The 14,408-nt window shown below is 39.9% G+C and overlaps 1 protein-coding gene across 5 annotated transcripts in view; it reads right to left on the reverse strand.

The window, feature by feature from the left end:
* The window catches only part of PRDM2 (PR/SET domain 2), a 62,753-nt gene that overhangs the window by 8,248 nt on the left and 40,097 nt on the right, over window positions 1–14,408 (reverse strand). For 4 of the 5 annotated variants that reach the window (XM_085242621.1, XM_085242625.1, XM_085242624.1 and 1 more), the window contains 2 exons: window positions 12,699–12,806; window positions 6,952–11,320 (listed from right to left, as the gene is read on the reverse strand). In XM_085242621.1, coding sequence (XP_085098747.1) covers window positions 6,952–11,320; window positions 12,699–12,806 — 4,477 coding nt within the window. Of the gene's footprint in view, window positions 1–3,396; window positions 5,038–6,951; window positions 11,321–12,698; window positions 12,807–14,408 lie in introns of those variants that run through there. The other variant, XM_085242622.1, reaches the window with a different exon arrangement.

The following is a 14,408-nucleotide window of genomic DNA, read 5'->3' on the forward strand; positions in this document are numbered from 1 at the left end:
TTCTTCAAATCCCTGTTAATTTCAGTGATGGACACAAAACTGAGAACTACTGATAAAAAAATCTCACCCTGTGCAGAGAATTCACTTGGGTTCTGTCTAAAATGAATGCAGCAATATTTCAATTCAATGTAAGATTTTCAGAAGCAACTGCTAATCCAAAGTGGCCGTTGAGAAGGGATTTGGTACAGAGGATTACTGTGGAGTTTTTGTAAAATCAGGCTCCAGTGGTATTTCTAATGGAGCACAAAGAAAATGTCAGTCACAAAGAAATCCAAGAATATACATTTTAATGAACAATATCACTTGGGCAATTTATCTCCCTGTCCTTTCAAAGAAGCACAGAGCATTGTGTGAGCCAAAAAGAGATGAATATCGAATTTAAGGTAGCAGTACTCAAATATATCCTCCACACTGTCATGTAATCTAACCTGATAATCTGATAAAAAATGTTTATCTACCCACTCACAATGACAATCGACAGAGGAAAAGAATGAGAAACTCTTATCCCACATAGGGAAGACTGCTGTTGGTTTTTAGTTAGCTTTATGCAGAAATGGGTAACCCAAGTGGGTCTCAAGACCTCTGGAGGCTGCAGGAACTACTAATGTGGTTCTGGGCAGCCTGGGCTGCTGGTTGGTGACCTGCACACAGCAGGGGGTTGGAACTCGATGACCATTGTGGTCCTTTTCAACTCAGGCCATTCTGTGATTCCATGATTCTATGATTCTAAGCATCCCCAGTCCTGCACATCTCGCTACATAAAAATCACCAAAAAGAGATGAGTGAAAGCATTTCCTGCAATGAATGGGAATTAAACTCCTGTTCAATTCCAGCGACAGTGAAGTTTGAGGGTTACGCCTTTCCAAAGCAGCTCAGTGATGGAAGAATTCATTCTCCCTTACCTTCCAGCCCCATTTCACATTGCAACGGCCAGCAGAGAGAAACTACCTGAAGGAATGCTAAGTGCAGTCTATCACCACATCACAGCTGGGATACCACTAACTGTGCCTCAGTGCGATCTGCACGACAGCAAGTTGGCTTGGTCTGCCTCCAAAACAAGACCCTGAGCAGCAGCAGCCGTGCTCCCTGTTCACTGCCAACCTGCAGCAAGGACAACATACAGACAGACTGACTCAGCTCCTTTGTTTCCATTCCTGCTGCCATCCCCAATGCCCTCAGCACGCGCTGCATCCACTGCAGTCTCCCCAAAATCACTCCCTTGGAAGAGTGCTCACATTGCCTTTATGTGGACACTTAGCTTTGCTGAGTAGCACCGACTTAATTGCAGGAGGAACTGAGGCAGGCTCTGCTGAAACGGGCCCGGATACCAGGGAATTATTTTTCTTTTTTACTGCCATAAGGCAGTCGAAAAGGTTGGAAGTATTGGAGAGCCCATGGTCAAGCAGATGGCATGGAAGTCCAGCACCTCCCACTCCTTCCTGAGCTCTGCCAGTAACCTGCACCAAAACCCACATTTTACAACAACTGTTCCTTTCCCACTCTCAGCAATAACACGGATCTTTATTGCAGTCTGAATACTACCTTTCAAAAACTCTCCAGAGCTTTTTAACTTGTATTTCACTCCCAAGCATCCTAAGATATCTCTATTGAGTAGCAGTAAGCTCTCAGTCCATTCAGCCTTGGAATAACACAAAGTTTAATGAAACAATCCACTTTAAAAACTGTGGCAGTGCAGGTGAAGAGATCCCTCTAAGCTTCCCTAATATTTGTGCATTCCAGCCTTGAACACTTTTATTAACTCCTCATTCAGCTTGAAAACACAAAAGAATACTCTACAAAACAAAACACAAAAGAACATTCTACAAGTATGTTTAAGTACTGCACAGAAACAACATCAAGCATTGCTGTTCTACACTGTATTACTACTGAAATATTTCCAGCTATTACTATGAACTGTACGCTAGCCCAAAAAGTTTCTAATTTTCTACTGCTTTAGTTATATAAAGGATGTGAAAGTTTACCTCTTCTTCATAGGTCACTTACCACAAAGCTCAGATCCGTAACAGCAAGTTCAGAACTCATCTCTTATTTCATTCTCATTACGAATAACAGTAGACTGCCGTGTGACTCACACAGACCACACTCAGCAGACAGAAGCTAGAATTAATAGGCAAGCCCTTCCAAGTTCTCTTTTTAAGGCTGTTCACAAGCTCTCATTTTGGAGTACTGATACTTCAATTGAGAACTGCTGTGTGTGAACATATTGCAGACCTTGGCAGAGTGTGCACAAAAGAGGAGTTGAGATCACAGGAGAAAAGCCAAGGGCAATGGGATTTCTGCTGTAATATCAAGCAACGAGGGGAGAATGCAGGTTTATTTGTGATCATGTCAATGTCAGCCATCACAAAGAGGTGATGAGAACACTGAGACTGCAGCAAGACCACACAGCAGCTGGTGTTTCAGTTGTCAGCAGTGGAAGATGTGATAAATGTGAAAACTACTCAGCGCTGCATCTTCAGTAACTTCAAAACTATGGGGGAATTTTTACTTCTTCTCGTGCTTCCCAACTGTTATAGAATAAGCAGATCTGATGGTATGTCAAACATAATGTTTCCATTCTGGTAAATATAGTGAAGCCTAACCAATACTCAACACCTTCACTGCGGCTGTCCTACAGCCTAATAACTGCTACTGCACGTTACACGTCTAGCTAGAATCTCTAGCTAGAACCTCTTAACCATCTTTGCCACCATTAAACCACAGCATACATAACCACAGAGCAGCTGTGCTTGCAAAAACACTCAATGAATAATGTTGAACTTCTGCATCGCTTCACCAGAGTTTTCCCTAACGATTAAAATTCAGGGAAAACCTCATTAGAGAGAGAATAACATCTTCACAGAATGACTTATAAGACAATCCAACAAGCTGTTTCAGAGGTGAAACAGAACTGTTAATGAGAATAAACAACCACATAAGATATGAACTTACTACTGGAAAGAACTGGGCTCATGTAACAGTGCAAAGTTGCAGCAATGTGATTTCACTCCATCCAGCTCCACACTAACATGGCCAAGGATCCTTCTGGCCCCACTGCTGGAGGACGACACAAGCTGTAATTCCTCTTGGTGTTGGAATGCGACTCTCTAAAATCCCCCGAGCCAGAACTGATTTTGAACTAAGTTAGATCACAACTATTAAGCACAGAGAACAGAAAAAGTTATCAAATGGTGCTTGCAGTGTTAATTAAACTTTTAAATTAACTAGATCCACAGGAAAGGACATCAAGGACTAACTCAGAAGTGTTAGATTTGTATAAATTTGTTTCGGTGTAGAAAGCCCGAGGATGCAAGCATACTTAATTCCTTCTAGATGTACACTGCTCCATTTTGCCTGGTACATCTGGTTTCCATATAAGAAGCAAGTTTTCCCACAGAGTTTTTAAAAAGCTCGCTTTATTGGTTACAGTTATATAAAACGTGTCATAGTAGTTCCATCTAGCTGGTCATTAAGTGCTTGCAACACAACAGATATCCTTGAACACATCTGCAAGTTAGAGGATGTACTGCATGCTGGAGGAGAAACATCCCTCCTGTTGCTTACCTGCACTTACAGGCTCTTCACCAAGGCTACAATGTTCAAAAGCAATGAGGACCCACTTGTTGTCAAATTGCAATTTTTAATGTTTTCATTAGAATACTCTTTGTATCACTCTCCAAAAAGGAAAAAGAAAAAAAAAAAGAAACAATATAACTAATAGCAAACTTTTAATACAGGAACACGCTCCAAGATTAACAGCCCAAGATGAAAACAGAATGAAAATTAATGTAAAATGTAAATCACATATAGTACAATTGAAGTGTCCAAAACAATTTAAATAATTTTAAATATTTTATTTTTTTATACTTGCTACAAATGCTTTATACATTATTTCAACATAAAGTCCCCATAACAGAAATGTAACAAAATGGGAATGATAGTGAAAGTGAAAGTTAAAGTGGCACAAATTCACCAAACAAGTATTAAACTACAAATTTTAAGAGGTAGATTACTTTTTTAAGTCAAGAACAAAAAATAAAAGGGGTGGCTGTATAATGAAACTAGTCACTTCCCATCGACTCAGTCATTAATCTTGAAAGCTATATAAACGTGAGAAATGGTATTTCCATAAAAAGCTGTGTAAGAACAATAGACCAACTGTTGTTTTAAGTTATTAGATAGAGGTGTAGGACCTTTTAGAGTAATTATATATTTCATTTTCAAAATATACAGGTATGTAGCCCTGGTCTAGCCTTTTTATCAATAAAAAGATACACATTATATATAGTATTTAGAAATTGGTATTGGTATTTCACTGCTATATAAAGTTTCATTTGCATGTATAAATAAGAATTTGGAAAACTCACAGAGAACTCACTCAGGCTTTTTTTCCCATTATATGATGGCCATCCGAAAGATGTAGAGAATGGAGAGGAGGTGGGAAAAGGAGATTCTGTCCTACCAGGTCCCTCTGTACTGATTCATTTAGAAGGAAGGTTTTGACAGTTACTAAATGACAAGAAGAGTGCAGCAGTAACTGTTGTCCTTGAACCTACCAAACTGCTGGTAGAACAGGGGATCTCTGCTTCACCAAACTTAGAACTGAACCGTCTCTTAAGTCATCCACGAAGGCATGGATAAAACCAGGATCTCAGCATTCAAAGGCCAAAGATTTGGTTTAGTTTACTCCCACTTTCTTTCAATGCTTTTGTGTGTGGTTTTTCTTTTGTTTGGGGTACTGCTGTGTGTTTTCTGCTCTTGTTTTTGGTTCCGTTTGGCTTTTAACAGCACCCTTCTCTTATCTGACTCACCATGAAGCCCAGCACGCATGTCAGGCACAAAGCCCTGCCTCTACCACTGAGTGTTAGCAAGCAGCCTGCAGGCCATGTTACGATTGTGAGTCAGCTTCAGCTGGTTTCACAAGCTTGGTGGACTTCACATCCATTCTCGTAGTGCTTATCCTAAGTTGAGCATGCACCAGCTCTACCATGTCATTAAGAGATTTTGTTTTGTTTTGCTTTGTTTTACTGGATATTCCTAGAAAATAAAAACAAAAACAAAAATACTGAAGATAAATGTCAAAACAACTTATTCGCAAATGGAGTATGTTTACACAGAAAAACTGAAGGGTGAAAAGCAGATTTGGAGACGACTACTGCATTACATGGCAGTCTTGAATGGTATTAGGAATTGAGGTTTCCTGGGGGAGAAAAAAATGTCTACATGCAGTAGGACTGAAGGTTATGCAGATGTTAAACAGTGTACGAAAGCAAAAAAACCAAAACACTTCTCCATATTTGATAGATAAAAACAAAGGTGATGTGGTGATGAGAGAATCTGGATTTATGAACAATAGTTCAGAAACAAAAGCAAGAATTCTTCTAGCAGAACTATTCATTAAACCATTAAAGACTGCAAGGTGCCAAAGTAAACGAATGGTATTTGAGATAGTCAAGGAAACCTTGCCCCTCAGTAGGTCGTTATTTACCCTGAATGCTACTAAACAACTTCTATATGCAGAGATTTCCAAGCACTTGCTTATTTTGCTTCAAGGTGAAGTGATTAGCTTGGGTGGAAAGGTGTGTCATTCCAGCTTTGAATTCTACTGATCTGTCCTGGCATCGTGTGAAAGTTCCACAGAAAGCACTAAGAGAGCAGTTGATCACAGAATTAAGCAACGTGAAGATCATTATGTCCAAGAGAGGAGGCCTGGTTGACAGTTTTTGTACTTTAAAGGCATATTCAACACCATTATATTCTCCAAATTGCAGGAGTATATATATATATTTTTTTCCTTCAACAGGTCCTAACTTGGACTGTTTAATTTCCCTTCCAGCTCTCTGAAATTATTCTGTTGTGTCCAAGCTTTACTTTATAGGAAGTATTTTCTCAAAACTATCCCACGACAGGTCTTCACCGTCAGACATACAAGCTGCAAACAGTTGGCTTTTGTCACCTCCTGACAATTCTGCTTGTGGGCACTTGTGAAAGAGGCTGGGCCCTCTCCACTACCAACCGCTTTGGTTAAATAATCCTACCTTCAGCCACAAACCTGGCTGTAATCAGCAAAGCAAAAAGCAAACAACCAGCACTGAGTTTTGTGAAAGTCACCCAGCAGATCAGACACCTGTTACAAGAACAGCAGGGCAGAAGGCTGCTAACAGAAATGTTGAAGGCTGCAAAAGAGACTGCTGACTTGAAAGATTACATGAAGACTTTAAACGGGACTCAGGCACATAGAGTATGATTTTATTTTATTTGTTACCCTTTCTTGTGATTAAAATGCTTCATCTGAAAATGAAATAGAACTTTAGTAATAATTTTTTTTTTCTTAACCTGAAACATAAGAGCATGATACTTTTAACAAAAATTTACACATTCATGTCACTTTTCTTACACATCTATTTCCCTTATATTAAGTAGTTAGAGATCTGACTCAATTAGGATGCACATACAGTTGTTGAAGTATGCTTTCTTTTTTTTTTTAATACGATATGCAGAGAATATATTTTTTTTTATTTAAAAAACCCAACATTTCCAATTGTTTGAATAGGAGGGTAAAAACGCAGTCGTGACTTTTTGCTTAACAAACCACCATCACCTAAACCTAGAACCATTCCAGGCCACCGTGTGCTGGATAGCAGATACACGTCACCAGGAACATGAAGTTTAACGACTTAGGTTTATTTGCACTCAAGTGCTGACATTTTTCCCAGCATTTTCAAATCCATTTATAATTAAGGACATTCTCTATACAAATGATGTATATATGACAATGTGACAAAATGCATCAAATATGTACATCATACGTGACTGAGCTGCTAACCACGTTTTAGGAAACGCAATCTTCTTCTGATTTAAATATGACAAATTCAAAAAAAGACCAAGAAAATTGGCAAAACAGCAAGCAACGTGTTCCTGTTTTGTCTGAAGTTCAAATTAAAAGCTTACCTGAAATCTTTTAATTCTTGCTTTGTACTGCTTTCATCTTTTTTGTTTTCTGCTGCCTCGGCATTTGCTGCCTGCTGTAAGCTTCGTGTAATAGGTCCTCCAATCCTCTCTCTAGATTTTACAGTGAATCTGTCTGCTTTTTTCTTACTTGCCACAGCAGACCTACTTGGCAAAACAGCCTTATTACTCCTTTGTATTCTGACGTGCAATTTCCGGGTGGCTTTGCTTGAGATGCCAGAGGAAGTGTTCCTACCTACCACCTTAGTTTTTTTCCCATCAACGTGAGTCATTTTGGACACTCTCACAGGACTAGAGTTCCTCAGTGACGAAGACGGATTTGGCTTTTTCGATCGAATGGGAGGTACAAATTTAATGTTTTGTTTTGATTTGAAGGATGCAGAGGGCAGCTGGATTTGTGCAGGTCCTGAGGTTCGTGCTCTTGTCTTGCCCAAGTGAGGCTGCATGCTCTGCATTTTGATTTCTGCATCTGCTGTTCTTCTGCGCTGGCTGCTGCCTTTTTCGCTGTTTGCAGGTGAAGAACTTGCACCTTTTTTGGATGATTTTTTTTTGGAGGATGGGGAGATGGGTTTTTTGGGACAGCTATACGATGCATGTTTGTTCAAACTTCCAATGTAAGTAAACTCTCTATTACAGTAGGGGCAGATGTGAGGGTCTGACTCAGAAAGGCTATTTTTCAATTCTGCCTTCTGCTGAGCAGATTTCTTCTTTTGCAGGATAGCTTTTTGGACAAGCTGGTTTTTCTTTTTCAATGCATTTATTTTTAGTTTATTTGAAGACATTTTGCTAATCTCAACATTGAAATTAAGTCTTTTTGGCTGACCCATCCGTCTGAAGGCATTCTTTCCAGGACCAGTGATGACAACCACGCCGTTCTTAGGCTGCACTGTCTGTTTCAGTGGCACTGGATTTTTTTTGGGCGTGTATCGCTTTTTGTCACTGGCAGATGCACAGGCCAATATGTGTTTGTGTAACTCAGGCATGTTATCCACACTTTTCCCACATTTTGTGCATCGGATGGCAGTAGTGAAAGTCTGTGGAATATTGTGGGTAGTGAAGTTTGTTGCAGTAACGCCAATACCCATAGGATTTCGATGGTGATACTGAAATGGAGGTGGTTTAAAGCTTGGGTAGTGTTGATTGAGGCCCATACGAACATCTGGATCTTTAGATTTTACCCCAGAAGCCATTATTTTTATAGTAGTATAAAGCTCTTCAGAAGAATCATTTAGATCTTCATCTTCTTCCTCCTCTTTAGAAAGTTCTAAAGAGTCTTCTGACAGGCTCTGCATGTGCTCTATGTTGGCCTTACTGGGGTCAGTAAAGTTCTGGGGTCTCAAAGTCCCGCTTTCGAACTCATGATGTGTGCACACTTTGTCTGGATGGAGATCTCGCTGATGCTGTTGCAAATTGCACAAAAAAGCAAATTCCTTTTTACAGACTGAGCAAGCAAAGATATTTCCTACTCCGTGAAGCAGAAAGCGATGTTCTGACAAGCCTGTTTTATCCCTAAAAAGCTGTACACAGAATTCACATTTGAAGGGCCATTCTTCAGCATGGACGGATAAATGCTTAGTTAGGTCCTTAATAGAAAGAAAAGGTGATTCACAGACATTGCACACAAAGCTTTTATTGAATGTTTCCTGCACTACTCCCGATTCACTTGCAGCACGAGGATCTTCTCTGGCCTTCTGCTCATTTTCAGTTTCCTCCTGTTTTATCATTGGAAGAGTATTTTCAAGGTTATCAGCAGAAGAAATAACGGAAGAAACCACCGAAAGGGGAGGAGGAGATGGAGATGAGGAGGAGGAGGAGGAAGAGAAGGAGGAGGATGAGGAAGACGAAGAAGAGGAAGAAGAGAGAGTGGGAGGACCAGGTGAAGCAGCAGAGATGAGCGGTTCAACGGAAGGAACGGGAGATGGAGAAGGAGAAACTGTAGGTGAAAGAACTGGTAGTGGAGACTGGGTAGTAGTGTTTGAAAGTGGCGATGGACAAGAGGAAGTGTTAGTGGCACTAGCAGAGACATCTGGAGTTGATAAAGGCATTGTTGGAAGAAGGGGAGGAGGTGATGTAGCAACTGTTAGCACAGGCGGGCAGGGTGGTGGGGAAGGAGGATTAGTTGGTGTTAACAAAGGAGGCAGCTGACACATGGAAGGTACGACAGATGCATGTGGCACAAGGGAAACAGAGGAACTTAGGGGCTGAGTGTCAACGGAAGACGATGCAGACAGACTGGGGTCTGTGTCTGGTTCTGCCTGAGATTCCAGGGATTTGCTTGGGCTCGGGCTTCTGTTCACACTGGGTGTGCTGTCTGTGGCTGCATCCATTCCATTATACTCGTTCAGCAGAACCTTCTGTAACATGCAAGTGGTCGGTTTCTTCTTTTTTACACCACTGCAGGTTGGTTGAATGGAATTTTCTTTGTATTCCCGAATTTCGGCATCACCACAAGGCTTCTTGTGCACACTTAAATCTAATACAGATTCCCAAGGAACCTGATGCTTATTTTTGATATCAGACCTTTGTTTTACACCGCTAGACAAATCCAGGGGCTGCTGGTTGCATACATTGCCAAAGGTTGGAGCCACTGTCCAGTCTTTTGATGTTTTGAAGTCTTCGAAGCAAAGAGGGCTCACAGTCTCCCTCTCCTCTCTTCCAGTTAGGCTCCAAGCAGGAGAGTTGCTGTGGCTTTCTAACTTTGGCATTTTTGAACTCCGAAGATTATCATTCCACACAGTTTTTCCCTCACCTGATTTGACAAAATCTCGAAGTACTGGACTGTGCTGTGGAGAACTGGGAGGAGAGCTGGTCCTTCTTTTAAATCTACTGGACGCTGGAGGCAAAATAGATGATGATGCAACAGAAGGTCCCAGTTTAGGGATTTCACTTGATGGAGTTATCTTCTTACTGTCCTGCGTCTGAAGAAGCTGTTTTAGTTTTGATGACAAATAAACGCTTTTGTCTTTATGGAAAGGTAAGCTCTCTGTTGAAATGCTAAGTGGAAGATTTAAAGAACTAGTAGGAGTTATAGGTTCTGGTTCTATTTCAGTTTTTATTTTTGGTACAAGAGGAGGGCTGGCAGTTCTCCTCTTTTTGGATTCATTGCTCCCGCTGCCAGAAGGCTCCTTAGGAGGTTCATTCACCTGTGTTTGTGTAATCTTTATATTTGAGGAAATTTCCACTGTGACTGGACTGATGATACAATTTAGTCCATACAAGTCTGCAGAGTTGGACTCCATCTGAATCACATCGCAATTACTAGTGCTGCTGTTGGACTGAATTTTACCATCAATGTAATAATTTAAGTTTTCAGAAATATTGCTGGAAATATCCATAATGTAGACATCATCTATTTCACCTTCCTCTTCTATTTCAGTACTTGCTATATATACACTCTGCACTGGTGGGGCCTGCTCAGTTTGAAGTGGTGGCTCTTCATGAAAGTATCCTTTTCTCCTGACACCTTTGGGAATAAGATGACGCTCGTGAACCCTGCGCTGATGTCTCCGCATGTTGGTGTGAGTTCCAAAAACCTTTTTGCAGTATTTGCATGGATGCAATTCTTTGGGCTCCTTATTTTCCTCAGCGAAAGCAGAGTGGGACATTTCCTGGGAGACTTTCTCAGAATCCAAGACAACGGAGTCTTGTACAAGATTGGAAACGTTCAAGTCATCTTTAAGACCATCACTCACAATTACTTGGTTATCAGCGACATTATCCAAGTGCTGTGATGATGTTAGTGTTAAGAATGGTTTCCTTTTTGGCCCTGCCTCATGGCGCCGTTCATGCCTTCGTCTGTTAATTTGAGTACCAAAGGCTTTCCCACAGTATCGACATTTGAAAGCGTGGTTAACAGTAGATATATGAATGTGCATGTGGCGTTCAAGTCCTTGCTTTGTTGTAAACTTCCTCTCACAATGCTGACAAGGAAACATGAATGTTTCCTGAACATCACCATTTGATTCACCTCTTGCTTTTGGAATTTTCACCACAAGTTTCTTTGGAGAGCTTTCTGGTGATTCCTCTGACGTGCTCTTTTGCTCTTCCATAGAGTCTAACTTTTCTTCACATATCAAAGGCATTTCAGCATTTTCTTTAGGCATATTGGTATCTTCCATCTCCTCTTCTTCCTCTTCTTCATCCTCTTCTTCTTCATCCTCATCTAAATCATCTGATGCACAGTTTATTGCTTCTTCTTGTTTCTCTTCGGTCACTATTTGCAGTTCACTGGCAGGACTGGGAATCATCAGCTTTGGAAGCACATCTTGATTAACCATCTCCTGAATCACAGCTGTTTGTTCCAGGGACAGTACAGCAGAAACAGAAGGCTTTTCATCTTCTTCTTTATGACCTGATATATGAAGTAGGAAAAGCATGAAACATTTTGACCAAATGCCCTGGAGTACATTGCACCGTTCTTCTACCTTTTACACAGGATAAGTCAATACTCCACAACCCCCACAACGCTTCTCCTTCTCACCACTCTGATTCTGTAACAAACAAAACTATTCTCAGGAATTTCCTTTCTGAAACTTCAGGAAAATGTAAACAACTGCTGATTCTTAACACAGTGAGATCTTAGGATTGAACATCATGGCCAAAGAATATAAAATAGCAGACTTCAGAACATTTAAAGAAACGTCTGAAAAACCTTCATAGGTTTTTCTTTCATTACAAGAGTGTCAGAAAAGTACAGCAGTACATACAGCTGAAGTATTTTGGGCTTGGACCATTTTCCCTAAGTTACTACTAACTTTATGCACAATGCAACAATCTGGACTTATACTGCAATGCATGGCAAGGCAGAACTTAGATCTGCCATGGTGCTTTCCAGTCTGTGAAATTTCTCTATTAGCCATTGCCTGAATAGCTATTTCCTACCCTACAGAATCCACCCGATGCATCTCATTTATCAGTGTAAACTGATTGTTTATTCACACCTCTGTGTGCCAATTTTATTTATCTGTTGTCAGATATATCCACTTCTGAAGAAAATATTTCTTTCTGCCAACTCACACAGAGTTTCTGAAGTGGCCTTGAGTATGGAGCAGGAAGTCCATCTCCCTTCCCTAGCTAGAGCATTAGACATCAGCAATAAAACATGCACGCAGTGTGCAAGCAGAAGAGACAACAGAGTGAAGAAATGGGTCCAAAAAGTTAAATAAGTTTGGAAAAAATATATCTATCAGTACCTGCACAGAGCCTTAACCATTACCAGTTACACCCACAGCAAAGGCAAGTTTTCCATGATTGTAAAACAAAAAAACCCACGCATTTAAAACACATTTAAGTCATTTTTACATACATAATATGTAAAAAGCGTAATTTTATACATAATCTTTTCAGATCACCTTCAGGACAAACAGTATGCTTAGCTATTCTATGCATTATTACTATATTTTTCCCTTGTAACACTGATCTTTCTCATACAGTCATTATTACAGCTATTTAACTAAGGCCTAAAGATATTTTTGAATAAGGACTTCTCTGTTCAAAGGGGTCTGGGCACAGAAATTTTACAGTACGCTGTTTCTTCCAATTGCAGAGTTGCCTTATTGACAAAGTTCTGACATCCAAATTGACAGACAATCAAACTGCTTGGGTAAACATAGACATGTTCACTTTACTGCTTTAGGATAACACATTAGCTTATTAAACATGATAAAACTTGTCCTTTGATTTAAAACGATAATGGGAAAGAAAACAATTAGATACTTGAGAACTCTCACCCTCTTTAGAATCCCTCATATCTGCCGAAGAATCCAAATCAGTCTTTTTCTGCTTTGTGTCTGTTGCCTTCCTCCCCTTGTTTTTACTTTCCTGAGTCTTTTTCTTTCCTGAAAGAAAATAAAATAACAAATAAAAAATAAAAAAATAAAAAAAATGCATTACTCCTGTTGAGCAATTTTTATTTTTCATATCTGAGTGGCAAATTAAAACACCCAGCCTTGGAGTACATCATACTTCTGTAGAAACTCTTTTTTCTTGAGGAACTCAAATGACATCTGCAAGGAAGGAGAACATTCAGAAAACAAACTGACCACATGGCAAAAACTGCTAAGGCCAAGTACAGAACAAAAGAAGCAAGAAAAGATGGCCTAGAAGAAATTACACATCTGCACGTTTAATTTTGATGTCTAATCTGTGACTATATATTGATAAGGTAGTAAGTCTCTAGGGCCTGAAAAAAATTAATCCTGAGTCTCTAAAAACCCAATACTCCAAAATATCTTACAAAACAAGCACAGACTACAAAGGAAATCTATTGTGACAGTTAAGCAGCTCAAGTCGTAGTTATTAATTACCTTCAATCAGTGAGATTACTGTATTTCATACAAGTGTATGGAAATTGCATTATTATTCTTTAGTGTTAATTGGAAGGCTGTACCAAGTAGAAGCTCACAGAGGCTTCTAAACCTGTGCAAACATTTGAATTATGACATGGAGAAGAGTTATAATCAAAGAAATGAAGTATAAACATGATGTTGGCCAACACAGCAAAGGCAGTAAACAAATGAGATGGAACTGGATAATAGCAAACTGTAAGGGTGCATCACCACCACTGACACAAGCAGGCTTGCTGACACTCTCAGATAGCAGAATTGGGAACTGTGTTAGAGTTGCATGAGATAATGAACACAATGAAGATAAGAGTAAAATGGCATAATGCAAAGACCCAATCTGTGATGCAACATGCAAAGACGTTCAGAACTTCACCCAGATATGTGCTACAAAGTTATAACACTATCTTTTTGATCCCGCTCTTAAAAGATTCTGTTCTGCAATCTTTGGAACTGATGGCAAGGACTGGAAGAACAAACGAAACCAAAATCCTCTAACTCAAGTCATCGCAAGGAACTTCCACCTGTAAGCATGTGGTGAAAGCACCACTCTCGTCTGAAACTTCACACTTCCACACACCCACCTCTTAGGAACAAGAATTCTGCAGAAGCAGCCATCCAAATGTCTCCGTTGCTCCCTCTAACACAAGAATACCACGCTAACGCAGTGACCCTTCTTCTCAAGTCAGAAGTGTGAATTACAGCCAGAAATTCATCTCTTATTTAGAAGCACGTTATTCCAATTGATAATCCTGTCGACAAGTTCCTCCTTTTTTTCTTGAAATACTTTTCACATTGTAGGCCAGAAGTCTGAAATGCCTTTAAAAAAAAATTCCTCTCTATTCCAACCCAAATTTTCAAAGTATGCACCCCCTCCTATGGAACTGAGACAGGTCAGCTTTAAAAGGAAATACTTGTTTTTATTTGAACATTCTACATCATCCAAATAATTACCTTCATTTCCTCCCAAGGAGCTCAAGTTTCACAGGCGCTCCCCAAATTCCACAGGGCTTTTCAGATTCATGTGTGTAATTATCCTTTTTTTTCCATCTCCCTTTTACCAATTTAAGAGTTTTCAGTCTCAGAAACTGATAGTAC

Source organism: Meleagris gallopavo, chromosome 23 (genome assembly GCF_905368555.1).
Source record: "Meleagris gallopavo chromosome 23, MGAL_WU_HG_1.1, whole genome shotgun sequence".
In the NCBI taxonomy this organism is placed as follows: domain Eukaryota; kingdom Metazoa; phylum Chordata; class Aves; order Galliformes; family Phasianidae; genus Meleagris; species Meleagris gallopavo.